This window comes from Canis lupus, chromosome 14 (assembly GCF_011100685.1).
Source record: "Canis lupus familiaris isolate Mischka breed German Shepherd chromosome 14, alternate assembly UU_Cfam_GSD_1.0, whole genome shotgun sequence".
NCBI lineage: Eukaryota > Metazoa > Chordata > Mammalia > Carnivora > Canidae > Canis > Canis lupus.
Genome location: NC_049235.1, coordinates 3,375,391 through 3,399,272, shown reverse-complemented (window position 1 = coordinate 3,399,272; position 23,882 = coordinate 3,375,391). Strand labels below are relative to the sequence as shown.

The following is a 23,882-nucleotide window of genomic DNA, read 5'->3' as shown; positions in this document are numbered from 1 at the left end:
TCAGGTCAGATGAAAGAACAGTTTCACTTCCCCAAGGAGACATGATTTGGTTCCCAGATTGTGTTTTTCCTGGAGCAGCTACCAATCAGATTTATGGGGGAGAGGACCTGTGCAAATGAAGCCCGAGGGCCACTCCTCCTGAATAAGACTGCCTGGAAAGGCTTCTGAGTTGACGGAAGGATAACTAGATGGCTTTGCCTATTACAAGCATGGCATTGACATAACATTAGGCTAACAAGATTATTTTTAGTGATCTGTGTCTTTGGTTCTATTTGGAAGACACCTGACTTTATAGATGGACTCCTTCTTTAGTTATGTGCCCAGGAAGCTAATTATTCAGTCGGAGGGTAATGAAAGACTCTGCCATCTGTCTGCCGATTTAATGGAGTGTCAGCACATCCCAAATAGGAAGTAATTGGATTGACAGACACAAAGCCAGTTATTAGACTGTTATTATCTGATTGGAAAAAGCAGGCGGAGAAGCGTACAACTGTAGCAAAAACTAATCTGATGATGTCTGTTGTTCCCGGAATGCACAGTCTGCCACACAGAATTCATGGGCTCTGAAACCCCTGACCGGCTTAGGAACGTTTGGAGTTACTTCTCTCGGAATCCATCTCTGTATTCTTATTACAAATCATTATAATGCAATCTAATAAAACACAGTTTGCATAAAGATGGGGCCCATTTATAAAACTGTCACTGCAGCCACTCTATTAATAGAGCCATTTTAAAGATTTATTATGAGCATATGTTACTTTTTACAGGGGGCCAGATTGAGAGCTGCAGGATTTGAACAGGCAAGAATGTGCTACTGGTGATAATTCAAAAAATAATTTAAGCTATTCTACCCAAGTAATATCATTAGACTCATACCTGTTTCTTATTTTTCAGGTGCGATCATTAAATGATAGTCTTAATGAGGCATCAAAGGAATGGGACAAGGTCTGAGGCTGTGTTGCATAAGCACTTTTTTTTTTTTCCTTTCACTAATTCCAGTGTCACTGCTTGGCATCCCTGGAAGTCAGGGGGTGCCTTGAATGGGTTAAATGTGACCTGGGATGAAGGCGATGGGGTAAAAGTTGTAAAGACAGACATTACTTCCATTTATTACTAATTGGTTCAGTGAAGATTGTAACCTCCTGGAGTTTCCAATCCTTGGAGTCCACAGAGAGAAGCTGACAGGGATCCACCAAGTTCACGTTTATTCAACAAGTATCTCTAGAGCCCCTGCCACATGTTAGGCACTTTTGTGAGTTCTAGGTGTACAGCTGTGAGCCAGCTTATGGCCTGGCCCTCATGGGCTTAAATGTGGAAAACAAGCTAGTAAATATGGCGCTAGGTTATAAGTTCTACAAAGAGGAAGAAGCAATGAAAGGAGATAATGATTGGAGAGCTATTTTCATTGTCAGGGCCTCCTCAAACATCTTCGGAAGATGGATGGGATCGCATACATGTGTGCAGAGACCTGGTGGAAGGGATAGGATGAGTTGCATGACTGGAGCAAGAGCAGCCCAGGCCGGGGCACTGGCACACCCAGAGACCCAGGGCACAATTGATGTATTTCTGTCAGCATCACCAGGTTCCTTTGCCTGAGAATGGTCCCCAGCATTTCTTATTTGCCAGTTGGGAAAGTCCAACAATGCGTTTGAATGGCTGTTGGAAATTCCGAATGATACGCAGACCTAAGATATTGCTAATAAGCTCCAGGTGAGCTCTGCAGACCTCCATTGTTGTAAAGTGGGGTGTGAAAATTTCCAATGGATTTCCTACTGAAAGAGACTTGGCTGTGACAGAACAATTATTATACGGACACTCTGTCATTTATTTGGTTGGCCCATTTGCAAATAAGTGAACAAATGAATTGCTTGTTAGGAGTGTCACTACCACATAATGAGTGCTACCATATTCCTGGCACTTGGCTTATAGACATCAGGTGAATAGAAGGCATTAGTGTAGGACCAACATCACTGCCAACCTTACAGTAACCCTCGAAGGGAAGTATTAGCCCTGTTTTGGAGATTACAGGCCTGGGGGTCAGCAAAATCCTATAGTTCAGTATCTGAGATCCCGGAGATTCCAACCCAGGACTTTCTAACCTGAGAGAGACCGTGTCTCCTCTTCCATATGCCACATTGTCCAGAAGATCACGTTGAGGAGCTCTTAAAATTTGAGTGGCCCATTGTGCTAGGAACCATGGGAAATAGAAAAATCATAATAAAAGCACAGGTTCGGGCAGCCCGGGTGGCTTGGTGGTTTAGCGCCGCCTTCAGCCCAGGGCCTGATCCTGGAGACCTGGGATCAAGTCCCACATTGGCTCCCTGCATGGGTCCTGCTTTTCCCTCTGCCTGTCTCTGCCTCTCTCTCTCTCTCTCCTCTCTCTCTCTCTCTGTCTGTGTCTCTAATGAATAAGTAAATAAAATCTTAAAAAGAAAAAAAGGCACAGGCTCTGTACTCAGAGAAATGAAAATTTGGTTGGCAGAAATGATACCATGAGAAATAACAGAGGACAGTGAAAGAGAAGGTAGAAACACATAATTGTGTTCCGTGGACTATGAAAGCGAGGAAAGGTAGGGAGGCTAAAGTGGGCTAGGGACAAGAGGCTGGAAGCCAAGCTTTTCAAAGACAGGTGGAATTTCAGTAGGCTGTATTATAGAGTTCTGATCATGTATGGGTGTTAGAACCTACTCCTGTACCTAAGGTGAAAACTGAGTATCATTGGGACTACCTGTGAAAATCACTTAGCAAGTGGGAAGTGAGCCACCTTCTCTCATTGTGGTGAATACAGTGCAGCTACATTTTCCCTCAAGTTTTCCTCCCTAGGTATATTTTAAAAGAAGTATTTGCCCTGTGAATAATAGGCATTATATTGCACTAAATACATATTTTAAAGTACCGGGTTACATAGTCCCACTCAGAGTAACCAGATGCTGACACCACAAAGGGTAGCCAGGAGGTGAGTCTGATGGAGGGACTTGGATCTGCATCTCTCTCCCTGGCCTGCTTACCATGGGACACATTCTCGTCAAGTAGAACGGCAGGCTGGATGCCTTGCTGTATTTATGTTGCCCTCTCTCTCTCAGCCCATGAATCACTGATTTCATATATACATATATAAAATATGGGCGTTCTGAAACTTCGCCGAAATGAGGTATGTTCTGAAAAAGTGGAAAAACCGAACGGAATGGTCCAGGGCAGGAATAATTTTGCATTCTTATGATACAAGAAGCCAAATGAGCATCCTTCAGAGGTATGGAAAAGTAATGGGGCCAAATCATGGGAAAGGGAATTTTAGATTCATGTGATGAAATTAGAAGCCATTGTAGGTTTTTGAGAAATGGAATTATCACTCCAGAAGAGATGTTTGCTGTAGATGAATCTGGTGGTGAAGTGACAGGTGGGAATGGAAAAGACCAGTCCAGAGACAGATTAATCTAGAAGAGGGTTTAGACCAGTCATAGAGATGGGATTATTTGGAGATGATTCTATTGACTTTTCACCTCTCTTGATCTCATTAAAGTAATTTAAAGGGAATAATGCACATCCAAAGGAACAGATTAAGTATCAAGAAATCGATTGGTGAATTGGCTAGCTATAGCTTTTTGCAATGTGCTTTATCATCCGTCCATGCATCCTATATTCTTTCCGCCCTCTCTAAATTTACAAACACATTACCTCCCCAGGTAACAGTCCCAGTGCAGCACTAGGAAGATGGTGGTGGCATTAAATTAAGTAATGGATATGAAAGGGACTCATTCTGAAGACAAATTTGCCACATTATGATCATTGTTATTTTGTTTTTGTCCCTTTGGGGTTCTCTTAAAATCGAATTTAGATACATAGCTTGGACATCTGAACATAAATATATCCTTCCATGACCCAGTTTCCAGTGATTACCATTCCTTCTGCATTTTCATGACAGCCCCTCCTCCTAGGGAATTGACCCAAGAGGAGGGGACTCTTCCTGCTGCCTCACAAGACCTGAAAGAATCCCTTTGATTGTCTTTTTGATGCCATGAACAAAAAAGTCACCACTCCAAGAATAAAAGTTGTGTTGATCTGTTTTAATAACATCCCTTTTATTTTCCTCATAAGACAGTATTAAGTAGTAATCATAGTATGAAATAATATTCCTGCCCTGAATTTTTCAATCCGCTGATGGTACAGGTTTCTATCTTTTGTTTCCAAAGTTCTGACAGACCTGGAACAATACTCAAAACAAGTTTGTTCATGAAAACATTTCACCAACATCCTCTGATCCTTGCTTTCCAGATTTAAGGTGACCCAAATAACTGAACAATATTGACATCTGATTAAACTTTCCCAGAGTAGAGACCTAACAGGCAGGTGTCTTCTGTTCCCTGATAACAGCACTATGAAGTGGCAAGCATGAGTAGTCAGAGAGCAAGATACACAAATTCTAAGAGCATCATAGGCTTTTGTTCCTTTCCAGTAGTGAAACTTACATAAATTACCTTGGGAAATAGCATGGCTTGGCCTTGTGGTCAAAGTTGATCAAGCCCATCTTTCTTCAGATGAAAACAAGAATTGCTGCCTGACAATTGGCCAAGAGCCACGACCTGCGTGGCAGATATGCACCAGATACCGTCACACAGTGAGGGAAGAGGAGGAGGACTTGGCATGTGGGGCCAGGGTGACTTTTCATGCATTATCACTTTCTTAACCATGCTGTTTACTCCTGTGCTTGTTTCCAAAGGGAGCACTGAGATGAGAAGCATGGACTGTATTTGGCAGTGATTTTCTTCTTGTTAGCTGTGAGCTAGGCATTATTTACTAGCGCCTCCTCATGCTGATGTTCTCTTGTTGCTTGAGTGTGTTATATTCGTTCTTTATGAATAATCAGCAGGCCTACTTCCCTCCCCCTACACCAGCGTATACCCAGCCAATAAGAGGCACGATTTGTCTTAGCAGCAATATTCATTGTAGTTTCTCCATACTTCTTAAAGGTAGAGACTTGGAATTTGCGTTGCTTAGAGCTTGCACAAGTGAAGTTAGCTCGAATTGTCATGGATAGAGAAGATGAAAGTATAAAAGGACCATAAACAGAACGTAAAGACTGCTAACTCTGGGAAACGAACTAGGGGTGGTAGAAGGGGAGGAGGGCGGGGGGTGGGAGTGAATGGGTGACGGGCACTGGGTGTTATTCTGTATGTTAGTAAATTGAACACCAATAAAAAATAAATAAATAAAAAAAAAAAAAAAAAAAAAGGACCATAAACACTGGCCAGCAGGAAGTGGATATATATTTTTCTCACATGTGCTCAGTGAAACATAGCCCTCAGGTAGCTGGTTTACATTATGACCAATTTCAAAGCTGCCTCAATTTCCCACTTTATGCAAGGAGACTTACATTGCACTTCCACCAGTGTACCATGCTAGGAATGGGGTGGCGGGGAGACACTGACACAGCTGACCAGTATCCTACCCTCAAAGAATTGAAGTCATGTCGCCGGATAAGGTTTGTAAACAAATTACCAAACAGTCTATCCCATTAGTGCTGTCAGCCTGTCTAGAGTTTAATTCTTTTCTTTTAGGATCCGTCACTTGCATATTCTTTTCTCAGTAAAAATTATATTTGATACCATGATCTAGCACATTCTGCATGTATATATTTTTTAAAAATCAAATAGATACATACATACACACAGACATATATATACATGTATATATACACACACACATACATATACATACATATAACAATTACACAAATAAATCTTTGCCACTAATATATGCAATACATCTGATAGTTCTATCCTATTCGGTCCCTGTCTACCTCCCTGTCTCTCGATGCTGATTGCAATTTTCTAATGTTATTTCATGACCACTAACTAAGAGAGTGTGGATTGTGGTTTGGATCCAGCATTACTTTAGCCCAAGTACCCTTTAAGAGCAAGCAGTATGTTTTGTCTGTTTTTTAGTCTTATCATCTAGTGGTGCCTGACGTACAGTTAGCACACTAAAGGTTTGTTGGGTGAGTGAATGAATGGATACCCAGATGTACTCAACTAATTTTTGGTCCAACCTGATGATTAGCACAGATATATTCTCTACAACCCTAACAGACAGAAATTAGAAAAAAAAAATCACTGCCCCATCCTGTCACCTCCACTGAAGTGACTAGAAGCAGGGTAATAAATTATATATTGAGAAATGATCCATGTAGCCCAAGGGTGGGAAAAATATCTACCACCCTCAATGTCTCATACATTTTACTTTGCTAATGGTCTCCTTTAATTCAACCCACAATTCAGGTTTTTTTTTTTTCCTGAATCCATGACTTCAGGAATGAAATCTACCTTCAACTATTTATGGTTTAAATTAATGCAAATAAGACTTTCTGGTTTGCAGTGCTGATACTCATTAATAAATATTTCACTGGGTATTAGAGAGATTCAGATGAACTAAATGAGGCTTTTTTTCAATATAAACAAAAGCCCTTGTGTTTTCACAACTGTGCAGGCCTAGCTTTTACGTCTGGCTTTCATGAAGACAAACGAATTTAGATGGGCGCATCTATAGGAAAATGGGGCCTCTGGGAACAGGAGTCAGCAGGGTTTTGCTGTGAAATAATCCTCTAGTTAAACCAAGTGTAATCTCATTAGCAGGGTAATTGTGCTGTTAGAAGAAATGGCCAACCAGGTTAAAGAGAAACCCACATAGTCTAATTATTCTTTCACTTTTGTCATTGAAGAGTAGAATGTCGAACTAGAGGCAAAAGAGGTGGATTTTGTGCTTGGCCCAATGTTCTGCTTGAGTCTTAGAAAATTCCAGATCCCTCTCAGCTGCCTAGGCCTGTGTGACATTGGTGTCATGTCTTAACACACCCTGTGATCCTTCTTGTAGAAGCAGATGCACCAGTAAGGAGGGGATGTCATGTCACTGTTTTTCATGCATGCATTTTTGCCTCCTCATTTTTCCAACACGGTCATATGCATTGGACTTTCCCGATGTTTTTTAACCAAAATATCTAAAACTTAGTTATGAAAAATAGGCCTTTCCATCTTTGGAAATGAGCACATTGGGAAATTTTCTGTGATCATTGTATCTGTGACCATTTATTTTGCTTTCTTCTGAATTTCTTTCTTTTTTTTTTTTTTTTAGATTTTATTTATTTATTCATGAGAGACACAGAAAGAGGCAGAGACATAGGCAGAGGGAGAAGCAGGCTCCTCAAGGGGACCCCAATGTTGGACTCAGTCCTGGGACCCCAGTATCACAACCTGAGCCAAAGGCAAATGCTCAACCGCTGAGCCACCCAAGTGTCATCCCCCCCCCACACACACACTTTTTTAAGGATTTTATCAACAAATACCTCCTGTGCAAGAGGTGTAATCAAACAAAATATGCATATGGGGAAAATGATATAAAAACATTTAAAGATATTAATAAGTATGAAGGTACATAGTAACAACCTGAATATATAGTTGCTAAATACAAAACTAACTCTTGTGCCTGTGGCTCTCATGCCTGTGGCCATAACTTTTCATTGTTGACCTCATAAAAATGGACAATTTTATGTATACTACCATATTGAAAATAAACTGTCAGAAAAAACTAGCCATCAGTCTGATGAGCGAGACATTTTTTCGTAGGTTTTACAAGACCAAATAGTTTTTTGAAATAGTGTTTTTTCCTTAAGATGTACTTCCGATGTGTGCTGTGATGGAGCATATATTCCTTACCTTTTTTTACCCATTGTTTTGAAAATAGGAAACACTTCTCAGGTGAAACCAGGATTGCATTGGATTTTTCTTTTTTTATGTTTGAAGTACTTCCATAGGCTTTTCCTATCTTGTGCATATTCAGCTATAATTAATTAGTAGCAACAGTCAGCAAGAGTGTAAACTCACTGAGCAGAGTAACTGGACTGCAGACACTGACTGGTGGACAGTTGTTTGTTTGGTCTTCTTTGTGTTTTAGGTATTTGTCGTCAACAGAATCCAGAGGAATATCAGTCATGTTGTAATCAAAATTCTTCAATAAGGTCTAGTTTTTCTTTGGAATTGTTGTGTATTCATCATTTGAATGCCTGTGTGATTGATGGATATTTCCCTACAGGTAATCAGCTAGACAGGAGACTATTTTTTTCTGTATTATTCCATGTACAAATGTAATTATCTATATACTTTTCTGCTGCTCGGATTTGTTAGCAGAATTTTTTTTTTAAAGATTTTATTTATTTATTCATGAGAGACAGAGGCAGAGACACAGGCAGAGGGAGAAGCAGACTCCATGCAGGGAGCCCGACGTGGGACGTGATCCCGAGTCTCCAGGATCAGGCCCTGGGCTGAAGGCGGTGCTAAACCGCTGAGCCACCCAGGCTGCCCTGTTAGCAGAATTTTTAATACTGATTTAGCCTTGCAGAGGATATAAAAACTTGAATGAAACAGAGTGGTAGGAATTATAGTCTTTAAATCCTATCTTGTAAGTGGACCTATTTATGAAATTAACTATAAAGAAGGACATGAGTCTGAGGCCCTAGAAAGGAAAGTAGGACCATAATAGAATGTCAGCTGAGATGGCTTAAAAGCAATCAGTGTTAACAACCCATTGTGTGATGTTGAAACCCCCTCATGAGTGTGATAGGACAATAGATGGCCAAGAGGAGACTCCAGAAAGCAGAAGACCTCTTCCAAATAGGAAAGATCTCTGTAGGAGGTAAATTTGAGGAAGACTTTGAGCCATTATGGATAATAATTTCTATACTGTTGCAAGATCATTATAGATGCCGGTCTGGGAAAGTGTGGATGCAGAGAAAGGAACCAATGAGAAGACCATATTTGAAATAATCAAATACATGAACAAAGCAGATAAAAGTAAAAAAGCTTAGGGAACAAGAGGTGTCTATAACTCATGGATATCCAAATCGTTGACTAGGGGATCATTCTCTATTTTCCAGGTACATTTTCTTAGAGCACTTTGCATTCAGGGTGGCAGTTAATCAAGTGATAATAAACACAAGAGTGGGATAAGAAATCATCATAAGCTAAGTTCAGGAACAAGCTTAGCTGCCAAATAGGCTCATTAGAGATAATTCAAACTGAGTTTTCCAAAGCATTCATTTATTAAATGTAATGAAATCATCCTTTTCAGAAACAGTGAAGGAGAGAACCAAGTGGCCAGCCTGTCTCTCCTAGCAAACTTAGAGTGTAATTGTATCCCAGCAGGCTCACATTTTGTGTTTTTGACACATGAAATTTCAGTCTCTGACTTTGGTCATTTATGTCCAAGCAGTATGCGCTAAATTAGGCCAGATACACTAAATTCCATGTTACCAGGACTGTGAGCAGGTGTTGATTTGCCAACGGTTTGCCTTAAAATGCCTTTAAAAATGACAGTTTAACATGATGTGTACATCATTTATCTTCACAATCTTTTTTTTTTTTCTTTCACTTTGTCTCTATTCTTTTGGGGTTTTTTTTTTCACCTTTTTTTGGCCAGCCATATTTATTCCCCAACACATAACCTTATAATAATCTATGCACTGTAATCCTTTTAAGAAGCACTGGCCTTTAGGGACACCTGGGTGGCTCAGTTGGTTAAGGATCAGACTCTTGATTTCAGCTAAGGTCTTGATGTCAGAGTCGTGGAATCCAGCCCTGCTTTGGATTCCAGGCTCAGCGTTGAGTCTTGCTTGAGAATGTCTCTCTTCCTTGCCCTCTGCCCCTCCCCCTACTTGCTCGCGCTCTCACGTGCACGTGTGCTCTCTCTCTCTCTCTCTCTCTCTCAAAATAAATAAAATCTTAGTGGGGGGGAAAAAAGCATTAGCCTTTCAAGACAAGCCTAAGTAAGTAGTAATAGAAACATAATATTACCATTTCTTAAAACATTAACTGTGTCCACAGTACTTGACAGTGTTAAGTGGTTCACGTATGATTCAAAGATGTCCTAAAGCACATTTGTACTCTGAAGGAGCTTAATTCTAATAGGAGAGAGAAAATAAATAGGGAGAAAGGCACTAGCGGTATGGAATGAAGTAAACTATTTCAAATTGGTAAAGTAGCTGAAAGAGATCAGAGGCTGGGGAGGACCTGGTTGGTTCAGTTGGTAGAGCATGTGACTCTGAATCTCAGGATTGTGAGTTCAAGCCCCACACTGGGCGTAATTATTATTACAAAAATAATAAATAAAGAGATTCAGGAAAACTTTATGAGTGAACGAGCTTTGAATTGGCCCTTGAAGGAAGGCTGTAGTGAAAATGGGAGCTTCTCAAGCCTCTACTCTAGCTTATATACCACAGTTTGGAAAATGGATACACTAGAAGTAGACCATATAGACATGATGAGAAAAGGCATGGGATTTTTTTTTTTTTTTAATGCAAGGAGTACACAGAAAGCCAAATTTGTTGGTGAGTAGCAGTGAGAATATACTAGACTTATCTCTTGATACCTGCTGGGTACCAAACGCTGACTACAATAAAAAAGACACATTCCCTATCCTCAAGATGTCTAGAAACTAGCAGGGAATACAGACACGTCAACAGGAATATTCTGTGGACTCCACAGTATTATGGGCGCAAAGTGCAAAGAGCATTCCACCTAGACTCACAGGACAAGGCCTCCTGGAAGAAGTTGTATGTAAGCTAGTGGCTGAAGGACCAGGGACTGCTGGGGAAAGGGTCTGGAGGGGAGTATCCTAGCAGGTGCACTGGCAGGTGCAAAGACCTGGAGGCAAGAGCACATAGGATGCCCTGAGGAAGCTGCAATTACTTAATCTGTGCCTTGGTGAGACTAATATAACAACTATACATTAGAGAAATTGGAGGAGGAAGAGACTAAAGTTGTTATATGGTTTTGTTTGCTTTTTTTTTTTTTTGAATGGTGGAAATATGAACTTTTTATTTTCTTGTTTTTGCTTATTCTCTTTTTTCCCCATAATTATCTGCAATGCTCATATACTACTGTTGTTCTCACAAAAGATTAAGAAAATCAATTCCAGTAATTTTTTTTTTTTTAAGCTCAGGCTTTAGAATTCAGGAGACCTGGTCCAAACTTTGTTATGCCAATTCTTTGCTCGGTAATGCCTTGGGGTCTGAATTAGTTGACCATTTTGAGCTTCACTTTCCCCATTTGTAAAATAAGGGTAAAACCCCCCTACTATATAGGTGTAACATAAGAATTAGGAGAAACGGCAACTGGGAAATTGTTTTAGGAAGGCCTGGAAAAGATATCACCTTATATTAAGTTCTGTCCATCCATCTACATCATCTGATTTTTGTTTTAAGATTTTATGTATTTATTCATGAGAGACACACAGAGAGAGGCAGAGACATAGGCAGAGATAGAAGCAGGCTCCTCACAGGGAGCCCAATACAGGACTCAACCCCAGGACCCCAGGATCATACCCTGAGCCAAAGGCAGATGCCCAACCACTGAGTCACTCAGGCACCCCTACGTCATCTGATTTAATAAAAGCCTGGATTATGGTGCTGGATGTTAACAAATGGAAACGGGAATGTCCGTCCAGGCACTGGCACGAAGCGAGTTGAAGTGGCGCCATTCCTATCATAGCTGTCAGTGATAGTCCCTGGGGCATGATTCTCTCACCATGGATGCTCCAGAACCTGGACCAGTACATGGCATAAGGTAGGCACTCCACAAGTGCTTGCTTAAATGAATGAAGAAATGAACCCATGAATAAATGCATGAACTAAGAGGACGCATGAAGAGAATGCCTCTAAGTCTGGAAGCTACTTTCATGAGCAGCAAGGCTGAAGATAAGAGAGGAAGAAGTGAAAAATGATTGTGTTTGAGCCCTGGTAACTGGAACAAGGATGGTACAAAAATAGAGAACGTAGAGGGAGAGAAATGAAGTAATAATAGTGGGAGGGCAGCTATGAAGACTTCCATTTTTGAGATAATTTGAATTGTCAAAAGGACATCCAGTTGAAATAGCTAACAGATTACAAATACAGATCAGGGTCTTAGGGGAAGAAGTCAGGGCTGGAAATAAAACTTACTGTATCCTGAGAGAAATAATGCAGTCTCCGGTATGTATATCCAGATATTTGTATTTAGCAATGTGAAAGTTCTCTCATTCCATGCAAGCTTCCACTGTGTCAGCAAACTCTAGGGCTTTTCACATGGACTAATGTTGATTGTCCTCCTCCTACCAGCCCCCTTCCGAGTCCTACCCCTAAGGGTGAACATTTGGGAGGCAGCACTGTTAGAAGAGTCCACTGTCTAGAGTGGTGGTGAAGTCTAGCCAAACCACCCAAGTTCAAATCTTTGCTCCATTGCTTAGTAGCTGTAAGTACCTTGGAAAGGTACTTAATCTTTCTATGCCTTCATTTCTTCTTCCAAATAGCATTTATAAAAGTATTCTTTGGTGTGTTTTAAGGAAAAAGTGAAGCAAAGCATGGGGTGGTTGCTTCAAACATTTTGGGCATATTATAAGCACAATGTAACTATCAACTAATAATATTTTTTCACTTGCTCGGTTTCATTGTACATAAAATGCAGACAGCAATAGTGCAGACCTCATCGAGTTATTGTGAGAATTACATAAAAGAATCCATATAAAGCTCTTCAATCAGGACATGGTAAGAGCTGAATTTTTTAAAAAATTTATTTATTTATTCATGAGAGACACAGAGAGAGAGAGGCAGAGACACAGAGGGAGAAGCAGGCTCCATGCAGGGAACCTGATGTGGGACTCGATCCCGGGTCTTCAGGATCACACCCTGGGCTGAGCCACCCGGGCTGCCCAGATGTAAGCAATTCTTAATAGAGCTGCTCCTGACAGCAACAGGTAGAAGATTGGCCAGCTCCCTGTGTCTTGCATTAGAATATCTAAGGCCAAACTGACGCAGAACCCCTAAAATATAAAATGTTTAAACATTACAATGTAAGCTCCCAGATGACATGGTAGACATTTTGTAATAAGTTGCTATTTTTCTTGAAAATTTTTCAAACAGCCTTATCTTTTGTAAAAAATAAAAAGAGAGAGAGAGAGAGAGAGAGAGAGAGAGGTTTCTTAACTATAAATAAGTGGAAGGAATTAAAAAAAAAAAAAGAATTCCAGGTCTATTGGAAAAGCAGGGTTATCATTTTGCCTTGGAGTTTTAAATCAGTGGCCCTTATTTATTTATTTGCCTTTTTTTTTTCATTAAAAAAGAAGATTGCTTGATATTAAGGGTTAGAGTTTGGATTGCTTCAATTTTCAAATTATATGCTTAAAAAATTTAAACAGCTGTCATTTTAAAGAAGCTTACTTCATTTTACCTAAAGTGCTTTTCAGTCTGGAGGGAACACTTAAATGCAGGTACAAATCACTTGCAGTATACTCGTGGTAAGATTTTTTTTTAAGTTATATTTGTTTACAAGCTTGCAGAGTTCAAATTTTGTAGATAATATTCTTTTCTCCCTTTACTTAATGATTTTTACCTCTTTTTTTCCCTCTAGTGCTAGGCATGAATTTTACTCATTACAAATAAGAGCACCCAAATCCCTTTTTATTTCATTAGTTCAGCAAATTGTCTCCTAGGGGTATGGGCTGAGGACATGATTGGGCTCAGCAATGATGAGCTTATTTTGCACTTTTACCCAGAAAATCTTTATATACAAAAGGCACAGATAGTAGTTACACTCAGCATGAACAATTACACAGTGTTGGGGGAGCCTCTTCCCGATGTGCCGATGACTTACTCCTATGAATTAAGAGGCAAATGCACTCCAAAGTGCATTAACCTTTATGGATTTTTCTTCAGTTTTCATGTTCCACTGATTTATGGTCTGAAATATGTCTGTTGCTGCTATTTCTGAGTGAGTCCCTTGTAAATCATTTCTAAATGATCTTTTTTTGAGTCAGATAATCCAAGTAAGTTGACTGTATCTCCAATCAATTCCTGTGAGCTTGCTTTTTGCTTTCTCCCTTTCTTCCCCTTTCTTTCTCTTTTTCTTTCTTTCTTTCTTTCTTTCTTTCTTTCTTTCTTTCTTTCTTTCCTTTTTCTTTCTTTCATTCTTTCTTCCTTTTTCTTTCTCTCTCTCTTTCTTTCTTTTCCTCAAGTTGTTTTAGTTTGCTCTATGCCTTAAATGTCACATCTGAGAATAAGTGAATGCCTAGAGGAATCTGTCTTAAAGGAGCCATGCTTGCCAGGCCGACTCTGTGCCTACTGAGCAGTTTCTGGCCTTTTGCGTGGCTTCAACTCGGGTTTGATTCTGAAGGCCCATTTACCTTAGTACTCCATCTAACTGGTTACAGTTTTTTTTTTTTTTAAAGGGTTTATTTACTTATTCATGAGAGACACAGAGAGAGATGCAGAGACACAGGCAGAGGGAGAAGCAGGCTCCACGCAGGGAGCCTGACGTGGGACTCGATCCCAGGACTCCAGGACCATGCCGAAGGCAGGCACTAAACCGCTGAGCCATCCAGGGATCCCTAACTGGTTACAGTTCTTTGTACAAGGATAGGCTCATGCCTAGGAATGGATTTTATTATGGGTTATTGATTGCTATCTTGCATACAAATCAAGCATGGCAGGGATTTTGAGTATACTGTGCTCTCATAAAAATCTACTATTTCTCTTAGAAGCCAGTGTGGAGAAGTGTCATCAGCACGCAGGACTCTGTTATCACTACTCCTTGGCATCATTTTCCATGGGCCCATATTTCTGCAGGGAAGTTCTGCATTTGTGTTCAATGTTCCGTTCTCTGTGTGTCTGAAGATTATTTCTATTTTGTGGATTGGGGGGGGGGACCATAATTTTATGTTGTCTTTCAAATGCCTGTGTTATCCATGCTATAGGGTTGTTGTTACTGCTATTGTTTGCATTTGTGCTGGAAAACCAAAGCACAAAATCAAAGGTACAGATTTCAGAAATTCAGATTCAGAATCCTGGCTTTTAAAAGCACAAGCATCTCATTCCATGTCTCTCTCATGAACCGTGCATCACTATTGATTGCTAAGTTTTTAATGTACACATTTATAAATATCTGTGTCATGTGGTATTATTAAATGTGCAAATATTAAATGTGACAGTAGAGTACCACACGGTGAGCATGGTTAAGTATGCTTGATCACCTAAGCAGACCTTCTTCAGGCCTGTAAATATCATGCAACTTTTCACATAGAAACTTTGGACTAAAATGAAGAAGATGGTTCAGATTTTTTTTAAATGGCTTTAAAGCTATTTTGTAGTGAAAGAGATTCAGAGCTTCTTGGTGAAGGTAAGCATGGTACATCTCTGCAGAGCGTTTATATTGGAAGGTACATTAGTAGAACATTATGATAATGCGGAGAGATTGAGATGGTCAGAGGGATAAATCCCTCTACATATTTCTGCTGGTTCCAATACATGGGATCATGAGAAAAATCTTCAGCCTTTCAGACGAATATTTTATGTGCATTATGCAGCCTAAAATACCAAAACCATATGTGATCATATATCAAAGTGAAAAGAATTAATATATTGTATGATATAGATTATACACAAATGTATACATTAACTGTATACATTATATATAAATGTATTATGTATTATATTTATTTATATATAAATGTATACATTATATTGTGATTAGCAATAAGCTGACATACTGTTCATGGGAGAAACATGACTGAATTTCTTGTGCCCCAAAAGCCAGGCAAATATGAATTTTCTGAAATCTGTATGTCTGATTTTGTGTTTTGGTTTTATGGAAAAATGATGTTTCCTCATGACTGTGTTTAAGTTATACGTTTTTGACAATATCAGAGAAGTGATGCTGTACCATTCTCTATCTTATTAGGAGGTACATATCAGCTTGTCCCATTGCTAATAATATTGGCCGTAAAACTTTAAAAACTCATTAGAGCGTGAATGTTAGGAATACATATTTACTCTGAGTAACTACTTTTATTCAAATGAATAAATATCATTACTCCCATTGCAACTTCTAAGATATAATATAGGCCTTCCATATTCAACAGTATTTCCAGCTGGTAGCAGCCATAATTCCGGGCTGAGATAAAATGGAAGAAATGGAGCTTTGCAATGAAACAATTTGTGGCAGGGAGGCTGGATCAACCATGGAGCTTGGGAAGCTTGAGTGAGATTTTAATTAGTTTATGATTTCCCTGGACAGAAATCAAACCAAGATAAAAATTTTGAGAATACTACTTCATGTATAGGTAGTATGTGCTCATGTATGCACACAGTTGCTATAAGAAAGAGCAAGTTTAAAATATAGGTACTGCCTATGGCCATATTTCAGGAGGCCCCCTAGTTGACAGTGTTTTGAAACTTTGTTTAAATATTTACAAGTGGCAATATTAGAATTTTGGAAATGAGATCCGTACTTAAAGACATTCAAGTGCCATTAGAATCTGTTGCCTACTTGCATTTGTTTTTTGATTTATCCTACTTTACAGCCTTCGGTTTAGGAGGCTGATCTGAATAAGGTTCCTCAAAATCCTATTACTAGATGCTCTGCATGTGGCATTCTGTAGCTACCTTTTTTTTAGTCTCCTTCTCCTCCTTTCCATGTACATAGATGTACCTGGGCTTTGTGTTTGCCTTCTCATCATTTACAGGATGGGAGTCCCTAGTGTGAAAGCACTTCACCAGATTAGATAATACCCTTTTGACAGGGTTCCATCTGTGTTCCATCTTAACTTTGAAGTGAAGTGTTTTCTTTCCTAATGAGATTCTTTTTGCTGTTAACAATTCAGTGCTTTTTTACTTCCATAGAACTGATTAGGAGCATTGTTGGAAAAACTGAGCTTTTTGATGATTTGCCTCTACACCCTTGACTCTCTCTCCTGTCTCCCATTCAACAGACCAATTTTAAAGTACTTACTAGGTAAAAGGAGCCATGCAATACATTGTGGAGAATCTGGGGGAAAATAAAATGTCGAGTTGCCCATGAAAAATGATAAGGAGCTTCTCCCAATAACTTGTGGTGGTAATTCAACAAAACTAAAATGGGGATCCCTGGGTAGCTCAGTGCTTTAGCGCCTGCCTTCAGCCCAGGGCGTGATCCTGGAGTCCAAGGATCGAGTCCCACGTGGAGCTTCCTGCATGGAGCCTGCTTCTCTCTCTGCCTGTGTCTCCTGCCTCTCTCTCTGTGTGTCTCTCATGATAAAATAAATAAAATCTTAAAAAAAAAAAAAAGCAGAATGAAGATGTTCACTGTAGGATTATCTATAATAAAACCAGAGGGTTCACATTCACATTCCCTAATAGATGTTTGGTTTAATAATGTTGTATTCATTAGTGTGATGGAATGAGTTTATAATACTCTGCAAAAGAGCAGAATGTAAAGTTGTGTCAATAACTGTATTGTAGAAAGTAAAAGAAACAATGCTGGGAATGTGGTGAAGAACTTGAGAACCTTCCTTCAGTAAGAGGCAACTGTTAACACCTGGGGGGTGGAGACTTTTCTTCCTTGTTTTAATATTTTATTTGGACTTCTAGTCCAGATTCTTGGGAGGAAGTCATTGTCACAGAGGTTGCACCTTCGTTTCAGGAACTCCAGGTTGAAGTTAAAGGAAATGCTTGTTGTATTCAGTACTCTCTTCACCAAATTTCTTCTGAGAGCCTATTATGTGCTAGCCATAGAGTAAGTACCACTAGGCTCTGAGGATACAGGAGGAACAATTTATACTTGACCTCTGGCCACATGGGGCTTTGGTCATTCCCACATCAGTCTGTTCCTAAAATAGTCAAAGTATTTATTTTGTGGTCCAAATTGCCAATTATGGGCAGGCATGGGAAGGTGAAGGGGCAAGGTTAAAAAAAAATTAGAAAATATATTGCTCTTGCCTCCTTGTGCCCATCTTATCAGGGTCCATGTACTGATGGTAGCCACAAAAATAGTAGTGACCAGTTAACCATCAGTTACTAGGCGCTACCTTCTATACTGGGTGCTTAACTTTCATGTTCCTCCTTGAATCAGCAGAACAATTTTCTTTGATCCAGAGAGGTTAAATAACGTTCCCTGCAGTGTATGTTGGGGATTCAGCCTCAGGGAAACCTGTTCTCAGTGTTCTGTTGGGGCCCCTCTGGTTCCCTCCTCTTGCCAGCGACCCTGAGTCTCCTTTCCCTTCTGGCTGCATAGGAGACTTTCTCTCCTGTGTCCTTCCTGCCCAGGAAAGGGCAGTTTGCCCATTTCATGTATTTGCTTCCTCTGTTTGATGAGAGTAAAAACGGACTGATCAGACAGCTGCGTTTTTTCTTTTTTCATTCTCTTGTACACGTTTCATGCTTTCTGCACGGTGAGGGCCCGTACCACCCTGGAAGCTGATTTGGACACATGTTGAATGGGTCCCCTTGAGGAAGAGATGACAGCATCAACCTGGATGTGTCCTTCTAGACTGATGTGCCTGCTGTAGGGATTTAGAGATTCATGTTGGAAAGAAATCATTCGGCTGAAAGCAATGGGAGCCCTGCCCCTCCATCAGTGCTGCTCAGAGCTGTTTCATATTTGGAGGACCCCAAAGGCAAATAAAGAACTAGGAAAGAAGAAAATGTGGGTAATTTAGAGCCTTCTGCCACTGTTTAGGAGCAGGTTAACTGGTAAGAATTTGTTTCTAACAAATGATAAAGGTTTTGAAAATGTAGGAAGTATTTCTCAGAAGACTCTTTTTTCTAAGTCCCATTGAAAAGCATAAGGAGGGATTCTGATGATTGAGTCCCATAATATTAGAAAATTATGAAATGAAAAGGTCTTTGGCGTGGTTACTCATAAGCAAATTAAAAACAGTGGTTTTCGGGAGGCCTGGGTGGCTCAGCGGTTGAGCACCTGCCTTCAGCCCAGGGCGTGATCCTGGAGTCCCGGGATTGAGTCCCGCATCAGGCTTCCTGCATGGAGCCTGCTTCTCCCTCTGCCTGTGTCTCTGCCTCTCTCTCTCTCTCTCTCTCTCTCTCTCTTTCTCTCTCTCTCTCTATCATAAATAAATAAATAAATCTTAAAAAAAAAAAAGAAGCCTCATTAGTGTTTCTCGTGGCTTTTCACTGTCTGTTTTCTTTCCTACATTCTTTGGCTTACTTTATCATTGTGATAATCCTATATGTATAAGCCCTCCCTTCCTTCTACCCTGCCATGTGCACGCGTGCACACACGCATACACACATACCCCCCTAGACCCAAAGGTTAATGGAATGTTAAGCTGGTAATACGCAAGATTAACCATCATATTTATTTATTGAGTAAAGGAAACTCTTTATTAGGTCAAACAGCTACACTTAAAGAACATTATGCACCAAACTTTAAATGTGGTCCAATTAAAAAGCATTTTATGAAACACATTCTTTCGTATGTGTAGGTAATTTTTTAATATTTTCTAATTTAATTTTGAGTAGCTGATACATTCAGTCTTTAAAAATTCAATGGTTACAAGATCTCTTTTCTGTTTGCTAGCTAGGATGCTGATTCATAAATTCTTAAATAAGGCCAATATGATCTTTTAAAAAAGTCAAATGATTATTAAAAGTTATAATGGAAGAGTCTGATTTCCGCTTCACTTCCAGACCCCACTCCATCCCTTCCTCCTACAGGTACTTCCTTTGGTTAGTTATTTTGTGAGTCTTCCTACGGTGTCTTTATAAGAAAACAAACAAATGAGGATATATAATTTTTACAGAAAGGTCAGTGTAATGAGTACTACTAAATATTGATCTGCAGCTTGCATTTCTCACTGAACAATTTATCTTGGAGATCCTTACACGTTAGTGTATTGAGAGCGTCCACATTGTGGGGTTGAGGTTATGCACAGTATTCGAATGTGTAGATACACGTTTATTTGTTTATTTGATTCATCCGTAAATGATGAATTTTTTTTAGTTGTTTTGTCTTTTGCTGTGAAAACAATGCTGCACTGCTCTATGTAATCATATTTACTTATAGCTGTCAGAAGTATTTCCCACAAGTGGGATTTCTGGGTCAAAAGAAAATGCATTTGTAATTTTGAATGATGATGCCAACTTGCCCTTCAGAAGAGTTGTACTGCTTTTCATTCCCATCAAAAATGCATGAGAATGCCTCTTCCCACACTTATGCCAAAAGAGTATGTTTTCAGACTTTTGGAATTTGGTCAATGCATGAATGTAAAAAAAAAAAAAGGCATCTCAGTGTAGTTTACTTTTCATTGTGTTCATTATGAACAAAATTAAGATTTTTTTTCTCATGCTTAATGGCCATTGTTTTCCTTTTACTGTAGATTTTCTTTTCATGTCCTTTGATCATTTTTTCTACTAAATTGTTTGGTTTTTTTTCTAACTCATCTGTGATAGAAGTTGCAAATATATCTTTCCAGTTAATCATTCAGTTTTTGTCTTTACTTGATTCGATTTGATTTGATTTCCCTTCTACATTTTTTTCGAAGAAAATCTAAAATATAACACAGTCCTTGTTTGCATAGCATTGTGGAGCTGTAAAAAATCACCATGCAAAGCAATCTTAATTAATGGGGAAAATCACAGTTGTTTCTCGACTTGAGCAAGTTTTTGCCAAAACATGAAAAACTCCCTTGCTGTCAGTTATAAATGTATCCAAAAAAGAAAAAAATAAGAAAACCAATACATGTTTAGCACTCTCTGACATTAGAAACATTAAGAAATGTTTTGTTAAAGTCTTAAAGTAGTTTGAACAGTGCTTGCGCCTTCTTTTCATTGTGTACTTTATGATACACTGAGCATCTTTTCTAGGTGTTGGTGGAATGTCTTACTTGGGTTAAGTCTGAATCTGCCAGCACTTTATTCTTTGCTTTTCAGTTTCATGAAATATCTTCAAGACGTGTGCAGTTTGGGCCACCTCACTTCCTCTGCAATGCCTTCATCCCTTTCATCACAAAGACTTTGCTTGGTGAGGTGAATAAGTTCACCTTCCCTCAGGTTGTGTTTGCCCCTGAAACAGGGGCAGTGTCAACATTCCCAGCTGTTTCTTCTGTAAATCCACTTACATTCCATTCAATTTCACCCCGAGTATTGTCACTGTTTGTTTTTGCTGTAGTTCTATCCTTTTTTTGGCCAATTCCCTCTTTTAATTATCCATTTTTATAAAATGCCTCATGGGTTTTTCACTAGGAGACAAGAAGACAACACAACTACACACTTTGCTGCCTGAACATGACCTGAATAACAAATAGGCCATTATCAACCACTGAGAGACTTGGAAAGAAGTGACATGATTGATCCATTGAGCATGGTGAACATCAGTTATTTACATAGGGATTTCTGGATTGAGGAGGTAGCAGCAGAGTTTTCATTTTACGCCATTAGACACAGTTAGTATACAAGTAACTGGAACTTAAATCTTGTTTTGGGGGGACTTAAATTTGTGCATATCCAAACCATGCAAAGCAGGAACTTCCAGAATAAAAAAAAGTGCATAGAATAACGTAACAAATATGTACATACTCACCTGTGAGCGTGGAAAGTTACTCACATTCTGCTGTCTATGCTTTAAGTGTTCTCAGTAAAGGAAACAGATCATGACAAATAAGGTTGAAGTTCTCCTTTGTCCCTACCTCCCTTCCTCTTTCCATTCCTTCCCTCCCCACGTACAGTCATCATGAATTAAAAGAGTATCATTTATTCTCTCTCTCCCCCTGCCCTTTTTCTTTTTATTTTGAATATAGTCAACACATGATGTTACATTAGGTTCAGGTGTACAACTTAGTGATTTGACAAGTTTATACATTATAACGGCACTCACCACAAGTGTAGCTGCCACCTGTTCCATTACATCATTATTACACTATCACTGACTGTATTCCTTATGTGACTTGCTCATTCCATCACTGGAAGCCTGTATTTGCCTCTCCCCTTCACTTACTTACTCCCCCAAATGTCCCCCTCGCAGCAACCATCAGTCTGTCCTCTGTATTTATAGTTCTGATTCTGCTGTTTATTCATTCATATTTTTTAGATTACATTTATGAGTGGATCATATGGTATTTGTCTTTCTCAGTCTGACTTATTTCACTTTCTAGGTCCATGCATGTTGCCTCCTATGGCACGATCTCATTCATCTATAATGGCTATGTAATACTCCATTGTATATATAGGGGCACCTGGGTGGTTCAGTCAGTTAAGCATCTGCCTTCAGCTCAGGTCATGATCCTGGGGTCCTGGGATCGAGCCTGCTCAGCAGGAAGCCTTCTTCTTCCTCTCCCTCTGCTTATCCCCCTCTGCTCATTCTGCCTCTGTCTTCAAGAAGTAAATAAAATCTGTTATAGAAATTCCATTGTATCTATGTGCCACATTTTCTTTACCCTTTCATCTATTGATGGACACTTAGGTTGCTTCCATGTCTTGACTATTATAAGAATGCTGCAGTAAACATAGGGGTGCATATATCTTTCTGAGTTAGTGTTTTCATTTTCCTTGGGTAAATACCAGGGGGGAGGGGGGTGATTGATTATATGGTATTTCTATTTTGAATTTTGTGAGGAAAGTGCACACTGTTGTCCAGAGTAGCTGTACAATTTACATTCCCACCACTAGTGCACAAGTGTTCATTTTTCCTCACATCCTTGACAACATTTGTTTCTTTTTTTCTTAATTTTAGTCATTCTAACAGGTGTGAGGTGATATCTCATTGTGGTTTCATGTAAAAGAATGAAACTGGCCTATTTTCTAACACCATACACAAAAATAAACTCAAAATGAATTAAAGACCTAAACAGGAGACCTGAAACCATAAAATCCTAAAAGAAAGCACAGGCAGTAATTTCTTTGACATCAGCTGTAGCAACATTTTTCTAGATATGCTTCCTGCGGCAAGGGAACAAAAGCAAAAATAAACTATTGGGAGTATATCAAAATAAGAAGCTTCTGCAGAACAAAGGAAACTATTAGGAAAACAACAACAAACAACCTACTGAATGGGAGAAGGTGTTTGCAAATGACATATCCAATACAGGGACAGTATCCAAAGTATATAAAGAACTTAAACAACCCAGCACCAAAAAAACAATCGTATCAAATGGGCAGAGGACCTGAATAAACATTACAAAAACATACAGATGACCAACAGCCATGTGAAAAGATAACTTGACATCACTAATCATCAGGGAAATGCAAATCTACCTTTTTTAAAAACATTTCTGACTACAATTATTAAGGCCTCAGTGAAATATGCAGTATTTGTGGGTGTGCTTTTAAATTTGCATTATAATTTGTTTTCTGTTCATCATACCTTCCTTTGTTTCTTATATTCTTATTTCCTTCTTGAATTAATACAAATATCTTTTGATGTCTCCCTTTTTTCCCCTTAGTGTAGAAGTGGTATTTTCTATTTTGTCCTATTTTTATTCATTTAGTGAAATAACTTAGAAAAATTAAAGCAAATAGTAGACAAATGATAAAGTGATGACCTGTTCTTGTTAAGAATGCTGCGAATTTCCCCTCACCTCTTCATAGAACAAGAGGCCAAAGCCTAGAAATACCCATATGTGTTTTGTGATATTTTCAGGACTATTTTTCTGGTGTATTTGACAACCATTTTCTTCTGCTGTCCTCCAGATTTATCCAGGAGATTGAGCATGCCCTGGGACTTGGCCCAGCCAAACAGTGCCCTCTTCGAGACTTTCTCACTGTGTACATCAAGAACATCTTCCTCAATCAAGTCTTGGCAGAAATCAACAAGGAGATTGAAGGAGTCACCAAAACATCTGACCCCTTGAAGATCCTAGCTAATGCAGACACCATGAAGGTGATGGGGGTGCAGCGGCCTCTTCTGCAGGTAATAATATACTTTGTATTATTTTTATCAGCAGTTTTCATGGACTTGGCAAGAAGCACAAATTAGAAAAAGAAGAGAAGAAAAATTACCATCTGTTTCTATATTCACCAGAGACAAAACAAGAGAAATAAATTAAACCGGCACTAGGGAAATTTAGAACTAATGTAGAGATAATGGAAATTCCTTCAGATC

General features: G+C 39.2%; 1 protein-coding gene and 1 non-coding gene across 4 annotated transcripts in view; both read left to right on the top strand.

Annotated features, from left to right (window-relative positions):
- The window catches only part of EXOC4 (exocyst complex component 4), a 744,112-nt gene that overhangs the window by 503,033 nt on the left and 217,197 nt on the right, over window positions 1–23,882 (top strand). For all 3 annotated transcript variants that reach the window (XM_038556467.1, XM_038556468.1, XM_038556469.1), the window contains exon 11: window positions 23,471–23,690. In XM_038556467.1, coding sequence (XP_038412395.1) covers window positions 23,471–23,690 — 220 coding nt within the window. The remainder of the gene's footprint in view (window positions 1–23,470; window positions 23,691–23,882) is intronic.
- On the top strand, window positions 10,054–10,126 carry TRNAQ-CUG. The gene has a single exon. It is a non-coding gene; the product is annotated as a tRNA-Gln (tRNA).